The sequence below is a fragment of the Sylvia atricapilla genome, chromosome 20 (assembly GCF_009819655.1).
Source record: "Sylvia atricapilla isolate bSylAtr1 chromosome 20, bSylAtr1.pri, whole genome shotgun sequence".
Taxonomy (NCBI): Eukaryota; Metazoa; Chordata; class Aves; order Passeriformes; family Sylviidae; genus Sylvia; species Sylvia atricapilla.
Window position 1 is genome coordinate 6,772,063 of NC_089159.1, and position 20,031 is coordinate 6,792,093.

At 45.2% G+C, this 20,031-nt stretch overlaps 1 protein-coding gene across 3 annotated transcripts in view; it reads right to left on the reverse strand.

Annotated features, from left to right (window-relative positions):
- Positions 1-1,146: 1,146 nt before the first annotated feature.
- FAM222B (family with sequence similarity 222 member B) overlaps positions 1,147-20,031 on the reverse strand; it is a 36,512-nt gene continuing 17,627 nt past the window's right edge. For 2 of the 3 annotated variants that reach the window (XM_066333367.1, XM_066333366.1), the window contains exon 2: positions 1,147-5,411. In XM_066333367.1, the coding sequence (XP_066189464.1) occupies positions 3,844-5,394 (1,551 nt within the window). In that variant the 5' untranslated portion in view covers positions 5,395-5,411 and the 3' untranslated portion in view covers positions 1,147-3,843. Of the gene's footprint in view, positions 5,412-11,583; positions 11,712-20,031 lie in introns of all 3 variants that reach the window. The other variant, XM_066333365.1, reaches the window with a different exon arrangement.

A 20,031-nucleotide genomic window follows, 5' to 3' on the forward strand; every position in this document is an offset into this window, starting at 1 on the left:
TCTTATAGGAGCAGTCAGCCAGACTCTGCCTGATACATTCCTATCCCAGAAACCCATGGAGACCCTTCCCCAAATTCTCTCTGGGACAAGAACCTACCATGGCCACCCAAGCCCCACACACCGCATAAAACCAGCAGAAGGGGCAGAGGGACCAGGTCGCTTTTTTTATTCTTCCTGTGGACAAAATAATAATAAAGAAAATCCTAATTGGTACCCGTAGCACAGAAGGAGCAGCTTTTATCATCAGTTCTTGTGATTTAATGAAATACAGCAGCAATTCCCAGTCCCCTCCCCAGTGATCCCCAGCAAACAGCTCTGTTTGGTTTCCACGGGAGCGGTCGAGGCCCCTGGAGACATCTGACATGGAAAGCTTAAAGAAAACTCACAAGTGTCTTTTATAAAATGTTCCGTTTGGGCTGTAACAAACTGTGGCTGAACAGCTCCAAAGCTTCTGCTCCAAGCACAGGACACAGGTTCCCTGTGGAAGGGTTCACATCATGCTCCTGTTTATCCTTCCCAGGATCTTCCCAACTCTCATCTGGAGATTCTGGTGTGGGGATGGTGCAGGATCGTGCTGCTGCTGAGGGAGGGTGAGGAGCTCAGGAAACACCTGAGCTTTCCTCATGCCTCAGGCAGCAGAGCAGGCACCCAGGATCCAGCAGGGAGCAGAGCCTTGTGCTGGAGTCAGAGGTGGGGAAAGCAGTGACCCATGGATGGACACATGGACAGAAAGGCAAGAGGAGCAGCAGTGTGGGCCCCAAATGTTGGTGACCACCCACAAGGGGCTCCTGGGAGAGACCAGGGGGAAAGAACATTCCCAGCCTTTTGGTTCCTCTTAATTCTGCACCGGGCAGAGAGAAAAAACCACAGGGGGGTTTTCCACATGTCCAGGAGAGCAGGGCACAGCTCCTACCACACAAGGCTCTTCCCTTCCTCACCCTGGTGACAGTGCCACAGCCAGACCCCCACCCTGGGGACCTACACCACGGATCCAACCTTTGCTCCCACCATCCCTCCTAGGAATGAGGCAGGAGAACAGTTCTCTTTAGGGATGAGCAGGGAAGGATGGAGAGCCCATCACAACAGGGCTGTGACAGAGGTGAAACGGGTTGGTTCAAAGAAAAATCTCACTCCCAGACCAAAAGGAAAGGTTTCAGTATATTTTAATAGTAAAATGATTCTTATTTTTTTCAAGCAATGTCCCACCTGGATGAGTCTCAGCAGGATTTTTGCTTCCCGGTCCTGCTGTACCGGGGCAAAGCCTCGGAGGTCGTGGCTGTACCTGTGCAGAACAGTCCCCAAAAACTCACAGCGTGCTGCCAACACCACCAAACACCTCCCAGGCAACCACCACCACGGCACAGGACTCTGCTCAGGCTCTCAGGAGAAGAGCAGGAGTTAAAAATTAGCTTTTAGTAACAGTCTGGGTTAAGATTTGGAGCAGGCTACGGAACAGAGGAGAGGCCAAGGTTTTATTTAGTAAAAAGGTACGGACTCAGGTAGCAGAACACCTTACAGTGACTGACTGGGCAAGGGAGGGGTGAGGTCAGAGCACAGCCCTCGCTGGGGTTGGGTTTGGGATGGGGAAGACGACGGGGTGACTGTAGGGGAAGCAGCTTCAGACTCGAACTCTGGCTCCAACAGAATGGATTCAGAAAAATATTGCATGAAAAGCCTCAGGATTTTCGTTCTTTCATAGATGTATATTTACCAGTTTTCACAAAGACTGCAGGAATACGATTATAAACAATAAATTAGGACTTCATGTTGCTATCATTTGGCATAACACAATCAGGCAATTTTTCCTTTTTTTAAATATAAGGCAACACAAGCCAACACATAATTTAATCCGTCTTTAGTCAAATTGCTTAACTTTGCTCAGGAGTTACCACTAAAGAACGGGTTATAGTACACTTAAAAGAATTTAAATAATGACATAAGTGTACTAACTTACGCAAGGAGTCAGAAACGTACTCTGCTAAGCTTTGAAACCTAAATATTTGTTACAGCCCAGGACTACACATTCTAAATTAAAAAAATACAAATAAATGTTTTCTAATTTTCCCATTTACGAAAAACTTTTAAGAATCTCTAGCCAACTATGACGTCACTTCAAAACTTGTTTTTTTTTTTTTTGATTTTTTTTTTTTTTAAATTTTGTATGATGTCTTTAAGATTTTTTTTTTAAACCATGCTCATTAAGGAAAGTTCAAGGAGCAAATACTTAAGGCTTTGTTTTTCCAAGGGCTGTGAGGGAGGCCAGTGGATGGCAGAGGCCAGTGGGTTCACCCATACACAATGCTACTCAAACCCACACTACCAGGCGACATTCATACAGAAATATTACACTTAAAAGTTACAGTGTAGAGCAATATCTTTTTAGCCAGTGTACATAGAAAGAATCAATGCATTTATTTTTTTTAAATTTTTTCTTCTTCTTCTTTTTTTTGTCTTTTTTTTCTTTTTTTTTTTAATTTCCAAACTTGATTGTGATCATTATGTTCAAGTATTAGTCTCATTAACAGAGATGAGGAATATTCTACTTACAATAAAATTTGGCTATTAGAAAGGAAAGGGATGTTTTGGTACACTGAGGAGAACAAGATGCTGAGGTTACCCAGTAGTTAGTGTCCTACAGTCACTGACTCAACTGGCTGCTGGAAGTGACGTGGGGAAGGAACAGAAGGAGTTAGGCACCGAGACCCTGGGAAAAAGGGATGTTATAAATAGCTTCACTAATTCCCAGGGAGAAGAATTGTTCCATTAAATCCGCTGGGGTGTTTTGATGGAGAGGAACAGGGGACTGTCAATCCCACAGTGGCTTGTGAGAGGAGCTTTGATTCAGACCGACCGTCTCCCATCCACAGCGGGACCACGCTCGCTGCACTGGGGATGGGCTGAGCTACATCTCCTCATCCTGACAGTAATTCCAGCTTCCAGAGAAGTGGCTGAACCCTTTTTACAGTTGTCAGTGGGTCTGGATTCCCTTCACATGAGGCTGGCCAGACTCCTAGCAGCGAGGGATTCAGACAACATGAGCTTTGAGGATAGTGGAAGGGCAGTGGGGAAGTGGAACACGAAGAAAGGCAGATCTCCGTGGCTGCCTTTGTCCCAAACCCACTGTGCCCCTCCTCCATACCCTGTCCAGAAAACAAAGTGTCAGAAAAATCTGCCAGAGACTTTTGACTTTGGACAAAGTCTAAATGATAAACGTGGGCAAGTAAGAGCTGAAAAGCTTCTCCCTCTATTAAAGCCTAAATACATACCCCTAGCTGGCTCTCTTCAAAAGTAGGCTCTTTTTCAATTACACAGGCCTCTAGACAGTGCAAATGGTCAATGTTTAATGCATTAATGAAATGGGCTTTCGAGTTGAAAATAAGCCCTACTCCCTGACAAAATTCTGTTGCTCTTAATCTTGTGAGGAAATTGAGATGGAAATGGAAGCAGCTACGCTACCTCGCTCTCGCCGGAGCTGGAGAACAGATGCGGCTGCGAAACCCTGCAGCAACTCAACCTCAGTCCAGCGAGGAGCTGCTCAGCAGAAGGCAAAAAAAAAAAAAAAAAAAGAAAAAGCTGCACAAAGGGGGACTCTGCGGTGAAGAGACAGCTGTGGCCTGAAGTAGTGTAATGAAATTCTTTGACACAAAAGGCATGTTAAATATTTGATGCATAAAGGAGAGAGATAACATGTAAGCAAAGCTCTTTAAATATACAGTATGTCTTCTTCCAATGGGTACTATAATGATCACACAAGTTTGCAAGTTAAAAACGCCTTGCTTATTAATTAAAATTAAGACTAAAACCTATAAATTTTTTTTTTCTGTCTGTGAAAGTGACTGCAGCCTATCTATACCCTGGGTGTTGAATATGAAGATTTCGACTATCGGTTGGTTCAGGTGCTCGGTTCATGGGAGGCCGATGGACTTTTCCCAGCACGGCCACGCTCTGGTCTCGGAAGCAGGACTGCTGGAAGTCCCCACTTAGGTAATCCATGGTCTGCATCACATTATTCTGGCTGGATGGGCCAGCTCCAGCTCTGTAATGAGTTCCTCCTGCACAATCCAGCGGCGCTCCCGTTGGCTGTCCCCCGTGGAAAGGCATGGCGAGGTCCTGGGACCCAGAGCTGTCACTGTTGGGCGTGGGCAGAATGTTATTCCAGAGGGGCTGGAAATAGTGCCCATTGGTATATGGCAAAGGTCCCTGCAACCCGTTCACAGGCGGAGAAGGCGTAGGCTTCTCGATGGGGGGCTTCAAGCTGAAGGACTGGCCCATGCACAGTTCTTGAGGGTAGTTGGAAGTTTTGCCAGGGAAATTCTGCCCTGCAATCTCTCTCTGAGGGTGCTTCCCTGCGAGTCCAGCAGGCCCAGCAGCATCCCCACACATTTGCTGCAGATGTGCAAGCTGGTGCTGGTTCCACGCAACCGATTTGATTTCGTTCTGGTAGGCGGGCGGCACCCTGTTAATATTGACCATGGGCACATTAACAGAGGCAGGAGGAATAGCAGCAGCAGCATGGTCGACAGGGTTTACTACACAGGAAGGCATGGGTGTAGGGACATTGTGAGTAGATACCCTGGTACTTGCATTGATAAGCAGGTTGCGACTTATAGGGCTGGGGTTTGCAATCTGTCCCTCACACACTGAGGTAGTGCTAATGCCAGCTCTGGCCTGGCAGAACTGGTTAATCTGGTGCACAATGCTGCTCAGGTCCGGTGGCTGGTTCTGCTGCAGGGTGGCAGCCATAGAGAGGGGAATGGTTGAGGTAGACACGGTCACATTCGGCGGCGCGTCTGCGTCCGGCATCTTTCTGCCTCCATGTAAACCCGGCTGCAGCAGCGGATTCGGGGGGTGCTGCAGGGTCTGGTGTGCCATGGTCTGAGGGTGCTGCAAGCCCTGCGGCTGCTGCATGCTCTGTGGGTGCGGCAGCGCCTGCGGGATCCCCTGAGGGTGCGGTAAGCTGGGCGGTGGCTGTGGAATACCCTGAGGGTGCTGCGGGATGCTCTGGGGGTGCGGCAAAGTCTGTGCATGCTGGAGAGCCTGCTGGCGGGCGAGCGCCTGCGGGTGGGATAAAGTGCTTGGTGCAACGTACGGCGTGGAGGGGGGGTTCATCATCGCCTCCGGCAGCAGGCGCGCCCGCGTCCCGTCAAAGTCCTTGATGATTCCTTTCGCTGGGGATTTGACTATGGCCAGCAGACCCGTTTTCGTGGTGGCCTGAGACGGGTAGGGGCTGTACCTCTGGCCCGAAGTATCGAGTCCGTTCACAGTACGGCGTATGTGTTTCCGCTGGGGAACCTTGACGCTGTTCGGAAAGATTTTTATAGTCAGTGGATTGTTGGCGACCTTCTTAGCATAAGCATCCAATTCTGCTGGGGTAGGATACTGTGCAGATCTCATTTTCTGTGTAGTGTCCCCTGCAGAGAAAGGAAATTCGTCAGTTCTTGTAAGCCAAGGGATCAACCCCAGGGCAAGACAGTCACACAAGGGCAGAAAATCTCCAAGGATTCAAGAGGCAAGGAAATTTCATCCTGGCAGACCAGCGGGTCATGTAGCAGATACCTCATTCCCTTTATTACCTGGTGACCAACACAAGCCCCAGTTCAGCTTAAGGCAAGACCTGCCCAGGGGAGCAGAACAAAATCATGTTCTCATCAGAGTATGTTTGCAGTTGGACAGAAACAGGTAACGTGTTATAAACATCAGACTTTCTCCAGCTGAAATATTCCTCACAGCTTGCACTGCTGGGTTGGTTTTTATTCTCTTAATTTAAGCTGCCTCCCCATAGCTCTCCAAACCATTCTCAGTATTTTTACCATGGAATTCAAAATCAGAAAGATATGAATTAAACATAAAGCCCCCATGAACCTGAGGTGGAACCATACTATGGTGGGCTGACCCTGGCTGGGCACCAGGTGCCCCCAAAGCTGCTCTGTAACTCCCTTCCTCAGCTGGGCAGGGAAGAAGAAACACAGGGTCAGAATAAGGAAGGGGAGATATCACTCACCAACTACAGTTATAGGCAAGACTTGGGAAAATTAGTTTAATTTATTACCAATCCAATCAGAGTAGGGTAATGAGAAATAAAACCCAATCTTAAAACCCCTTCCACTCCCCACTTCTTCCCGGGCTCAGCCTCACTCCTGACTTTCTCCACCTCCACAGCACAGGGAGATGGACACAGCTGCCTCACCATGGTTTTCCCCATGGGCTGCATGGGAATCTCTGCTCCAGTGCCTGGAGCACCTTCTCCCCTTCCTCCTGCAGTGCCCTGGGGGCCTGTGCAGGGCTGCTCCTCTCACATTTTCTCACTCCTCTCTCCAGCTGCAGTTGTGGAGGTCTTTTCTCCCTTCTTAAATCTGTTGTTCCAGCAGTGTGTCCGTCCTGGAGCCAGCTGGCATTGGCTCCATCAGACATGGGGGAAGTTTTTAAGCAGTTCCTGCATCCCCCCCACTACCAAACCCTTGCCCTACAAACCCAATCCACATCAAAGCTTCAGCTCAAGCCTCCATTTACACCCCACTCCTTTCCTAGGTGCTGACATCTGAAAGCACTTGGAGTGTCTTTCTGTGCATTAGGAAGCTCTTGTCAGCCCAAGCTCAGCAAATGGAAGGAGGCTGATTATTTTATGGCCTGCAATTACTTCTTCAGCTGACTTTTCAGGGTGGCACCTTGCTAAGGACAACATCCCCACATCACATGGCAAAATGATGTGATTACCTCGCAGGATTAAAAACATGCTACTTCCCAGACAGAGACAAAAGGCTTCTGGAGACAGAGGTGTGGTTTCACTTCCTCTGATTTACCAGATACCTACCTGGCTCACAGGCTCCAACTGCTTCTGCAAAGGACTTCAGAAATCTAGGGAAATACATGTGTGTCTCTTGCCATAATCATATTCCAAAGAGAGAGTTGGGCTGTTTCCCACCACAGCTCTGCTGCCAAACTCCTATGGGACTCCTGCTGATTTTATAATCTTCAAATAATGGCTTTCAGCTTTGACAATCCAATTTAGCTTTTGCTTGATTCCCCCCCACACCTTCACTTTGCAAACAGTTCACTGGAAAAAATGCCCATCCTTTTTCCTAAAATTTTCAGCACCCCTCTGCTATTTGCTGTGCTGAAAGAACAGGGAATGTGGCAGCCACCCAAGAACACCCCAGCCCCATATCTGGCCCTCTGACCCAATGAAATGTAATGCTCCAGCAAAGGGCTTACTGCTCCCAGGCAAACAGCCCTTCTGCTTGAAAATCCACCTCTGATTCTTTCAAGCAAATTGCCTCCAAAAGATGAGTACCAGCCACTTCTCTCTTTGCATCCTGCAGCTTCCTGCTGTCACAGGTGAGGGAGAGCAGCTCTGCTCTAAGAGCTCTCACTTTCAGAAGAGAAAGGTCAGAAAATGGAAAATAGAATGGATACCAAAAGAAAGGTTAATTATAGAAGTATTAAAAATATCTTTTGTGAAATAAGAAGCTTTTACGAGCAGTTTGTCTTCCACCTCTAGCACAGCTCGTACCACGGTGCCAGTTATACCTGTACTCCCTGTGCTGTCCAGACACTGGCACATAGCATCCCTTTCTCTTAATCAAAGGAAATATTAACCCAAACATCCTCTCTGTGCACATTTCTGAACCTGTCTCTGCAGGCAGGTGGTTTATATCTGCCCTTTTGAGTGAGCTGCTGTGCTCCTAACAGAGAGGAGAGCCTCCGAATGGCATTTGCCAGTATTACCTTGCCTCAAAAGCCAAGGGCTTCATGAACTACCAACCTTTATTTTTAGCATTGCCCACACTCATTAAGGTCTGTTTCTTCCCCAAGACATGACCCTGGCAATCTCCCATGATCCAGGGAAGAACCAAAGGACAAAGGACCCCATACCTGGCTGTGTTATGGTTTATGTTATGCTTGCAGACACTGTCACATTCTATTTTCAGATGAAAAATTAAGGAGATACTTTAAGACACCTTTGCCATCAGAATTTCCCAGCCTGGTTTACATTTCTATAGGCAAATCAGTGAATTAAATATAAACATTAATATATATATAAATATATACATATATATATATAAAAATATACATATATATATATATATATATATATAAAAATATAAACATTAAACAACACAATGAGTATTCTCTAACCCAATCATCTGATTTTCTGTTACACAGAAGTTTCAGGAAGCAGCTAAAACATTGACGTTTAAAAACAGGCTGCAGCCATCAGTCATCTACTCCCAAACCTGGAAAAACTCCTTCCTCTGAGAGAAAATAACCCCTCAGTTAAATTTAAATGACACCCCAGCATCAAGTCTGGCATCCTACCAAAGGCAAACCCCCTCTGAAATCCCCTGGATGGGATCTTCTGAACCCAACCATCTTTCCAAACAGCACGTGGTTTATGTACAGGTAAGATGAAGCTCCTTTTACTCCAGGCTACCTCAACCATGTTACTCAGGCTGAAAGTGATGTATTTCTGAGTGCCCCAATGTGCTTTGCTAGTAGTTCCATAGGCAAGATTCCATGACTGTAATAATTAAGGCAGTAAAATATTAGGAGAAAGGCACTACACAGTGAGCAAGAATCTGAATATCCCATACAAATACCCTACAAACCAATAAAATACAATTAGTCCTGGTAACTAAGTGAATGGAAAACCTGCTAGAATAGTCTGAAAGAAAACGCTGGTACTGGAATATAATCATTTGTGTGCAAGAGCAAGAATTCCAGATCAGGCCATAATAAAATGATGAGGCAACGGCAGAGGAAGAAGCTTCATTAGGAAAACAATGGGATGAGCTCCAGGAAGCTCCCTAATGGTGAATGCAAGGCAGGATATTTCTATTGAAAAGTAATTATTTCATGTTTATTATAAGGCAAAGCTGTGCATATGAGCAATTACCCCAATAAACTGGTGAGCTGCAAGTTCACAACTCCTGCTAATCCCGTGGCAACCGATTCCTGTGGTCACACTCCTGGTCTCACCACTGGAGCTATTTTTGTCATGGAATGAGACAGATTTCCCTGCCTCACCTCAGCACTAATGGAACATCTTTTAAGTGCATTTCACATTAAGGCTTTAAAACCCACTGCTTTTAAAAGCTGCCTATGGTTAAATTTTCATTATCATTAAACAAAATACAAACAGGCCTTCAGGACTGCTACCCTAGTGAGAGCTTCTACACTGGGACAAGCCACAACCAGCTGTGTCAACCTTCTGCACAAACCCCTCAATTTCAGCAGTTTCTCTAAAGGCTTTACAGAAAGAACCGTCCCAAAAAGACTGTTTAGTTGATGATCCCATATTCCCAATCTCCTCTGATGTCTCCTCCCAACAAAATACTACTGAAGAAGCACCTTGCACTTGATTTTGCACCATTGTCACAGAAAAACTACCTTTTTTTCTCCCCAGAAGGTTTGGCACTGCTGCTATGTCCAACAGCAGCTGCAGACACAACCTGAACAATATTGCCTCAAATATCCCAATTGACCAGTCAGGTTTATACTGGAGTCACTGGGAGGAAGGCGAGAATATCGATACTGGGCCAGTGAGAAATTCCCTGTGTGGAAAACTATGAATCCCAGGGTTGGCCTGAACTCAGGCTGGAATTCAGCAAAAAATACTGAAATTGGAACTGTTCTAGTCATCAGTTTCTAAAGGAAAAAAACATGTGCATATTAATCTACCAAACTCCTACTGCATGGACCACTTTTCAGAACAAGCCCTTATCAGAGAGTGAACATTGAAAAAAAAAAGTAATTGAGCTGATGTCGATTTTTAAGCACTAATAAAAAGTCTGATCCAGAAAACCACACTTAAAAATTATTAATACAAACACTGTTAAGCATGAAGAAAAGCAATCCTGTGGAGTTCTGTGCCTTTTATAAAAGTAACAGCATTATTATTACAGCCTGCTTCCACCCCCCCATCAAAAGTCACAAGTCACTGTTCATTAAAAGATGCTCATTAACTCAGCTCTGCCCTGACCAGGGGCTGGGCTACTCATGCATCTCCAGCAGAAGAGAAATGCACCAATTAATTGTGCCCACATCTGCAGCAAGGCTGAGCGAGATCTGTACCAGCAGCCTCATCTTCCATATAAATCAGAACAAACTCAACAGCTGAGCATTACCACTGCCAGCCCGTGCCTGCCAGCTACTTTATGTCCTAAATTCTTTGAAATGCAGTTCCCAAAGCTCTTCACTGAGCAGGACACAGCAATGCTTTCAGCACATGGATCTGCAGATCTCCAAGAAACAGCATCAGGTACTATCAGGTGAGAAAAACTGCCCAACATGCCAGCATGTTGCCTTGTAAAGCTGTAATTAGCAAATACCTGATTTGTGCACAGCTGCCCTCACATGAACCTCAACATTTTGCTTTCAGAACTAAGCTCTGACAAAGAAATCTCACGCAATGCACAGAGCTGGGCACGTCCTCGCCCCACAGGCTGTCAGGAACACTCACACTGGAAACAGGAAAGAGAAAGGAGGGGATGCCCCGTCTGATGCCATCACCAATCCTTTAGTGAGTGAAGGTTTTTATTGTTGCTGACTGTTATTACAATTACTCAGTCCATGGAGTCAGCAGAAGTGCTGCGGGGGTGTGTATGTGAACAGTGCCAGTCACTTCTGGCAGGACCACGAGCAGGTCATCCTTAAGTGCAAAAATATCTTCCCTATTCATTTTCTGTAGCATCACAAGCCTCACTATATGAACAATTTAGCTACAAGTGGACTGTAAATCACATGGGTTTAAAAAGGAATGAGTGCTTCAGCAAAGTGAGATCTCCCAATGCATATTTCAAACACAAGAGACAGGTCACAGCACTAAAAACCAAGTCCTCAGACCTTACATAGAAACGTTGGCATTTCTGAAATTTCAGCTGAACAATCAATGTGCTACTTCAGTGATAAAGAGGAGAGACAGAGTAAGAGTTAAAAAAACCTCTAGTCAGTAAACTTACACTCCCAAGCACAAGTTGTTCTTAAAAATACCAGTACAACTATGAAAAAAATGACTGAAGTTATCAAAAAAGAATTATCAGAGCACTCTGCAGACGTATTTTCAGAGGCACCAAAGAGACATCAGAAAGAAGACGGAAACTTTGAACTTTAGTAATTTGGGCTAGCTCACTAATATTTGCAGTATAAGCCCCAGGTATGTAGAGCAAGAGCTGCTGACCTCAAAAGGTTTGCATTAGACTGATCCAACTTTTATTGGCGTCTACAAGTAATTGCACGAAGGGAAGCGAAAAAGACTGAGGAAAAAGTGTTGAGAAGCAAATCAGCTGGCATACTTTTAGCACAAAACCTTTTTAGCAGAGAGGCACGAATCTCACAGGAACCTCACTTTCTGCATCCTGCTGTGGTTAAAATTAACCTTTGCAGAGCCAGGAACAGAGGAGCTGCACACATGTGAACCTCTACAGCCATTTCTCAGAGCCTTTATTGACAGATGCCTTGAAGGCGTAACAAAAGAAAGGCTCTACATTAAATAGTTTTTCCACTGTATCCTAAATGTTTATGTCACAGCGGTAGCAGAGCCAGATTTAACAGTTAACCACATCCTGCAGACAAAACATCACTCACATTTCTGAAGTCCAGTGTTCATCTGCGTGTAAGAAAGAAGCTGAAAGGAGAGGTCGCCTGGTCCTGGCAGACAGGCCAGCATGGCAGACAGGCACTAACACAACATGGGGCATTCACTCCTCTGCACACTGCAACAACAGAGAGACAATTCAAAGTTATAATACAAGGAGGAACAGAGAGAAGAAAGCGGCAAAGAGCCATCCCTGGGTGAAGGCCTGACCAAGCACAGATGCGCAACCGCTGCTCCAGCCCTGACTGCATCTCCTAACGGCAACGGAAATACTTGAAGATCTGGGTCATCTGCAGGGTTAAAACCAAAATAGCTGCCTCGCTCTCCTCTGCTACTTGACACACAGAGAATAACCCACAGCTCTGTCCTCACTTTTCAAAGGTGGTTGTTACGAATGGTAAAGAAACCACCATCACTCATTTCACTATGTTGAAACACACTGGTATCCACCAAGGGAACTTCTCTGGAGAAATCCTGTCAACTGCTCTTTTGCATTTAACAAAAAGGCATGGCATGCATAAATTGAAGGCAAAGTATGCAGCACTCTGCCTTGTGGCAAGATTAAGCTGCATGCTACAGCTTGTAATTTCTGCGGTCCATTAGGCTGAAAGATGAATGGCTACAACTTCCTTCATTTCAGCAGAGACTCACTAACCCGAGCTGCTGTGGGGCAGACAACAGCAAGATGTGCACAAAGGGACTGCAGAGGTGCCACCATCCTCTTCTGTTTGGTCCAACATTTAAGAAATCAAACCTTGAAATGGATCACTAAAGCTCTTTGTATATAAATATGGCACAACTCCCCTCAAATCCCACCACTGCTCTGCAAAGAGGGGTCCCAGTAACAAGGCTAACTGGGGCTCAAAGTGTCCAATGTTACTAGAATTACAGAGATTTAAGCTGGAACAAGATCTCTAAAGGCCATCTGGTCCAAGCCCCTGCTCAAATCCTCCTGGCTGCAGCACTTTAGAAAGCTCTGGGAAACAGAACCAAGCTGGAGAAATCAGTAGATTTTTCCTCCTTATCCAGATGTCTACAAGCATCAGTGCTGCTATACAGAGCAAAACACCTAAGGAGCAGCTAGAAAGGCTTTGGGACTTGTTATATGACTTCCAAAACATGAGAAGAGTTGAAGGATTCAAGACTTGTAAGCTGATTTAGATTCAGTCATTGTTTCACCAAACCCTAATTAAAACAACTGGGGAGGCATTCAGAGATCAAAAGGGGTGAGGGGAAAGAGAAAGCTCGAGCCCAGACATGAGAAGCCACATCCGCCAAAACCTCTCAGAGGCCACTTCTGAACGAGCCTCGCTGCTGAGACGGCACAAACAATGAGATGACAGCGATGTGACACTGTCAGCACCGCCGCCTTCATGCTCCAGAAACCTCCAACAGCAGATTTCTGCAGAGACCTTTTGAAGACTTGAATGCAAAACCTCACCTTAGACCACCAGCACAGGTCAGACTGCCCAGGGAACGCTGGCACCAACGGAGTGAACAGCGTGGACTCGAAGCTTTCCTGCAGCACAGCAATTACTCACTGTGTACAGTTCATTAGCTCCATGTTTATGCATCTCCTCAGCTCAACACGCAAAGGTTGATTAAACCAACGGCCAAGAAATCTCATACAAATATTAATTTAAGAGAGCTTCCGCATCTTCACTGAGCGAGGGCTCTCCAGAGCTGACTGAGTGTGGCTGAGTGAGCCTGCTGGGTGCTGCTGTGACTAACAAAAAGAGTTTTGGGCACTGAATGCCAGTCTGACAATCCAGGCTATTGCCCATTCACCCTTCCCATGCAGAGTAACACAGACTTGGTGCCGTGAGAAACACAGACACCACCTCACCAAGGTGCAGGGCTGACGGCACAACCACCAACAGAGCACGTTTGTATCATTCTCCACTTCATGCCCAAAGTCCAAGCTTTGTCAAACCTTGTAAAATAAACTGAAACCTGGATTTTCTTCTGATTCTCTGAAGGAGTTGGAATTCTCGGAGTCTTTCAGAAATGATGACTGAAGACCTGTCACATCCACAACATCAAGGAATTGCTTGAGGAACTGAAAAGCTGCCCAGCCTTTACAGATGGGATTCAGTCGTGACTGTGGGTATACACAACATTCAGTGAAACTTTGCAAACAGCCTGTGGGCAGCAGTTCCTCATCCCAAATCATGCCTGGCAAGACCAAAAAGACAAAACAAGAATCCAGCTCCTTTTAATCAGAAGACAAAACCACTGTGAGTTGTCAGAGCTTTACCTGAGTAAGCAACAGAAACACCCACAGTCAGCAAGAAAAAAAATAATAATTGTATTTTCCTTTTTTCCTCATTTCATCAACTTCAGAAGGCTGGCACAAACAAGACCTATTTCTCAGTGAAAAGCAGACAAACAAAATTAAGAGCCTTCACTGTAGACAGAAAAACAGATCACACTATTCCCATATTCATCTGAGCATCCACCTTCTACTCCAATAACGTTTGACGCCAACCAAGGATTCACTTCCCGGGTCTGCAGGCCTGAAGGAGGTCAGTGTCTAAAACATTATTTAACTGATGGCAAGTTTGTGTGCAGCCCTGAAAGAGCACAGCCGTGCTCTGACTGAGGGAGCAGAATTTCTGGCAGCAAGATGCAGAGAGGTTTTGCTCACCTGCTCCATCATTAACGCTCATTAGAGCCTGAACTGTGACGCTCTCAGAAAGCCTCTTGCTGAAGTGCCCCAGCGAGGTGCACACAGCAATAAACAGGATAATGGCACATTAGGAGAGAGAACAAGTGATTAGGAGTGGTCACAGCATTCACTTTGGAATAGCCAGGCTCCTGCTACATGACAGCAGTGCTTCCTTGAAGGTCAAAACATGTATTTACAGAAGCTTTAGCTCCAGTATGGAGAGCAATGTTTTAGAGAGAGCTATAAAGGCAAGTTGTTCCCGCAGGCAGATAATCGTTTTAGGTAATGCCAAAGGTTCATAAAAGACTGGGGTGGCAATAATAATTTTAAAGGAAATACTGGACTTACAAAAATAATTTGAAGTGGAAGCCTAAAATTGCTCTTCTAGCTTGATTTGCAGTAAACAAATTGATGACATTTAGGTCACTGCTGAGCATTAGAAAAAGAAATTCAGACTTGTGTAGAAGTGCTGACCATAACTCCATCACTGAATTTCTTACTATAATTAAAATCCTGCATTTTTTCTTCTCTATGAAATCAATACCAGTTTTCATAATTGAGGTCTCAGTATTTCAAAACAAAGGCATTTGAAATATCCTGACAAGCACCCCAAGCATTTTTTCTAGTTAGAAATTAATTAACATTTATTCCCTTTGAGATCCTCAGCACCTGACCACTACTTTCTGACCTGACACTTCCCCAGCATGAGCTGGCACCGACAACTCCAACTCACCACCAGCTAAAATGAACTGAAATTCCTGGTGTGGGCTGTATTTGGGATTGAGGTGAGCAATACTGGCTGTCTCAGGACTGGGAGCTGGGACCATCAGCCTCTTGCTTGGGTTTATTCCTTCTAATTAGTCCAGAGCAGAAGATGAACTGAACTTGGCACATCAGGACTCCTCTGCTCCACGGTGGCAACTTGTGTGGGCACCAGCACCTGCAAAGCTCCAGCCCTTCCAAGAATGAATGTGTGCTACTGGGAGAGCTGGAATGGAGAGGGTTTTGCACTGTACCAGGGTCAGTCACACTGTCATCTCAACCAGTCAGCTGCAAACTGGAGAGTGATCTGACCAGTAGGCTGTGGCACCCAGCCATGGAGGGCTGTGAACCATGAAAACCTCGGTTTTTAAACTGCATTTTAAACAGAGTCTGTACACTGCCAAACGCAGCACAACGAGCTCTGTCTTGAAAAAATATATATATAAAAAAAAGATAAAGCATATCTCTAGAGGAAAACAATCATTAGATTGGAATAAATAAATAAATACCCCTCTTTGAAGTGATTTTAATCTAATCTGGCTGCGGGATATAATCTTAACAGCACACGTACTGCAGGATGCTCCACAAAATAGCAGGTTTAGACATGCGAACAGATTTTTCTTCTCCTAAGATTTATTAATAATTAAATCAAAGCATGCTAAGCTTAAGAGGGATTTGCAGTGCTTGGGATTTGGGGGTAATTGGCACATCCTCACAATGACTATTATGTTCAGCCTTACCTGCACATCACGGTGGTTTTTGGTCCAGGCAGCACAGTGTCCCCTGTCACCACAGGGACTCACCAGGATGGAAGAACTCACATCCACCCACTGCCCAGGGACACCCCTGCAGAGCTAAGAATCAGTTCCAGTAGAAATTACCACAATATTGCCCTTCTTGACTTAAAAATGTATCATTTTCTGAATTATATTCAACGTTTAGTATTTATTGCCTCTGTTCCTCTCAGACCAGGGGGTATTTTACAACCCACAGAAAAACCTAGGTGTAAAGCAATTGTTATGAAATTTCTAACACAGTTTTATCATTATATAAATGGACCACATATAGAGTTATTGCCAAGTTTTCAGATACACCAGCCTCTGAAGCTCCTACGAGGCCTTAAAGGGTGAGAACACAAAGGAAACAACTCCCCACAAAACCACCCCTGGCCACTAAACCATGGGAAACTGAGCTGGTTTAGAGGAAAGCAAGCTGGTGAAGTCTAAAGTTAGGTTCCTGAAAGTAAACACTCATGTTTGAAATTCCACAATTAACTGCGAGCTTGTTCGCAAACCCCTAGGCCAGGAGGAAGCGGGAGCATCCACCCACACACAAAAGAAAAAGCTCCAAACTATTCCAAGTTTCCAGCACCCTGGGGTCCCGAAAGCCTCTGTGTGAGGGTTGTTAAAGGCTTGTGGCTGCTATGCTTTGCTTCTTTAGTCACAAGGTAGTTCCATGAAGTTCCAGATCCACCGTGAAGATTCGGAGCCGTTGGCGGGATTTACGGCAACCCCCCGAGCGCACGCAGCACATGCCAAGTTCAGAACACAGAAAATGCTGCAGGCAACAACAAAAACTAACCGGGGCTGTGAAGTTTCTTTGGTACAAATGTCTGCAAGAGCTTGCCAGGAAACAGAATTGAATCCGGGCCAATTTTCATGCTCCGAAGGAAACTCGGTGTCCCATTTACCCCCCCAGCAGGCTGCTCAACACCAAGGAGAATAATTCCTTTTCCCTCTCGCAAAGTAACCTAAAATGTAGAGGTTTCAAAGACTTGTTCATGTCAACGGCAGACACTGAACCCTCCTGCCAACCTCAGCATTCAATACAACTCCTTCCAGGCAGTCAAGCTTTGCTTGACAGTGTCTAGACCCATCCTGCAGGCTTCCTGCCTTTTTCCAGCTCTACAATTGCCCTTTATTCTTGGGCACTTACAAGAATGGCCCTTTCCCAGGACAGCTGAGCCAGAGATAAATCTTAGCGTTTCCTGGAAGAAAATTACCAAACTAGCACTGTATTCATCACCGGCTGGTATCACATCCTCTTAATGCTTTATAAATGGAAAACTGCAAAGAAGTGGGCAGAGAACTTGCCCTCTGAAATGGCAATAAATCACAATAGCATCGAGTGGACTTGGGGATAAATAAATAGGAAGCTGAACAATAGGAAGTCGCCTTTTGTAGCACGGGGAGTGCACAGTCAGCACCTGCCAGCACAGGACCTTTGGCTTTCTGCATTCAGGTGGACCTTTTGTGGAGCCCTTGCAACAGTTTTGATCAAAATCAATTTTTGCTTCTTGCCATTTAATTAACTATGATTTTGCTTGTAAACCACGTCACCTTTTAGGCTGACCTCCATTTATAATGTTACTCAGGCAACAAAATTCATTTGGTGGGGAAGGCAGAGAATTTAAATGCTGCCATAGCACAGCTCTGCTCCGCTCTCTGAGCTGGGATGAAAATGCTCAACAGGGAAGAAAAGGAAGCAGCTTTGGGATAACAGCACTTAAATGGAATATTGTTCATATCACACTTCTCATGCCCAAGGGCTACTACTGAAGGCTTCTAGGTGAGCAATTTGGAACAGGATGCAGTGCACTAAAAAAAGCCAAGGAGGCGGCTCTCAGCTTCAGGTATTGCCACATGTGACATCAGCTCCATCAAATTCACTCCTCAGACAAAGCAGAAGCCAGCTCAAGGTTATGATATTAGAGTTTAAAAAGCCTTTTTTTAGGTCTGTCCCAAGAGATTATTTTAAAACACAGCACTACGCATCTGCTGAGGAGTAGAACAGTTGGCTTTAATTGTAAGATGGATTTTTACATAGCTTCTGACCTTTCATCTAATTGAGGCCTGAAGAAGAAAAAAAAAGAGGAAAGAAAAGCTATACGTCACTTCAGTTATTAAAATCCATCAAGCTCAGACTTTAGCCTTGGGATAACCACAGCCAAAAAATTGACTTGCAAGTAATTATCACTGCTATCTGCAATAAAAGTTAATTGGACATAATTGAACTAAAGCCCTAATCTGAATGAAGCTGTTGCTGGCAAGAAGCCTGCTCCTGCCTGCACTCTGCAAATGGAACTGCTAGCAGGAAAATGGACAAACACGAGGCTGCTTTACAGTCTGCCCACTGCAAATCAGAGCAGTTCTGCAAACAGCTCATTAGCCGGGCCAAGATAAAGCCATTACGAGGTGAGCCCGTCCTCACCAAACACACCCTTCAACTACACCCAAACAGGGCAATGGCAGAGGGCTCCAAAAAACAAGTTTTAGTTTTACAGACCTCTCAATTACAGGCACTGAAACATTAGAATCACGTCACCAGACGCCGGTTTTATCAGCCCCCGAACGCTGTCAATACCAGTACAAATAATGTACTTTTTGAGCACGTAAAGATACCGACTCAAAAGGTTTTCAGCGCTGATAATTTACCACCTTCATGCAGTTCAATAGCCTTTCCTGTTGTAGGACCAGCTTCTTTCATCTCTGCAGCAGAGCAGACAATTAGCTGCTTTCTGTGCTCAGCCCATGCAGGTGGCTGGGGGAAGGGAGCGTTCAACTCAATTCCTGCTGATTCGTCCATTTATATTTTGCATTTTTGTTAACTAACAGACCAGAAAGCGGTCGTCAAACCCCATGCTACTCCAGAACTTCTTTACAATTTTAATTATTAACACTCTGTCCTTCACCAAAACATATCAAAGCACTTAACAAACATTACTGAAGCCACATAACCACTCTGACACAGGCAAAAATTGCACACAACTCCTTCTGGCTTCAGGTTTTTTCACTGTATTTATGTTAGAAGAGTGGTCTCCTGATGATGGACTAGTCTACGACAGGAGAGACAGAGGGAAGTATCTGGCTCACCACGAGTCCCTGACATAATTTTGGATGAAGCATTTAATCACCTCATGCCACAGTCACTCTTTGTTTAAAGGACAGCAGTGGGTGACAGTTTTCTACCACTGAAGAAGACAAATGAAACTGCAGAGCATTTAACAGCACCTGGACTTCTCACATCAGGCTCACAAGGTCCTGGGCAGTCTCCTGAGGACAAATGGACACAGATCACCTTTCCCTGTCCTGAGCACCACTTGTTCACCTGCTCCTCTGCATCTTCACAGCTCAGAACAGAACCTCCTAGCTCAAGAAAGCTGCAACGAAGAACCAGTGACATCAATTCCCTTTCATGACCCAAATCAGTGGCTTACTTTACTTTGCTCAAAGCCCTCACCTCTTTTTAAGAGTATTTTTAGATTTAACTCTGTATTCTGCAACGTGGCAGGAGTTGACAGACAACACAGGTGTAAAGTAGGTCTTGCCAGGTGTTGCAGGCTGCTCCTGAGGTGAAGGAAAGACGTAGAAAAGACAAGTCAGGACAATTGTAGGGTCTGGCCAAAGCTTCAAATGAGGATTTCTGGCTGTGCTTGAAACACAAATACTAGTGGTCAGTTGTGAGACAGATGAGATACTACTTTTACCATGGGAACACACGCAAGAAATACGAAAATCGACCTGCCCGAAGTCAAAAGCAATTTGAATAACTTTGTATCTGCCTCCTCTCAATCTTCCTTACACTAAAGCACTCTAACCTTTAATTAATTTTCTTTCTCCTTTTATATGGTAACTTCAAACTTTTCATGCTGTACTGGTGGGAAACAGGGATGAAGACATGAAGACACAGCCTGGTGTGTATCTTAGCTGTGTTCATGGGTGCATATGACTCCATGGCTATTTGGGGACGGAGCAAAGGATGCCACAGCCGAACTACAGCAGCTAGGTAAACACAGCACTGTCATCAAAATAACTTGCCCTGGATACCAGGCTTACATTTTTATTTTCAAAATGCAAAACAGACTCCCTACCCACTGCTGTAGCATTCACAAAAGATCCCATTTTCCTCAACAAGATACTGTCAGGCACAAACAAACATTCCTTCCTCCAAAGCACCCATTATCCTCGGGGCAAGCTAAACCCAACTTCTTCCTACATGCTCGAACAGC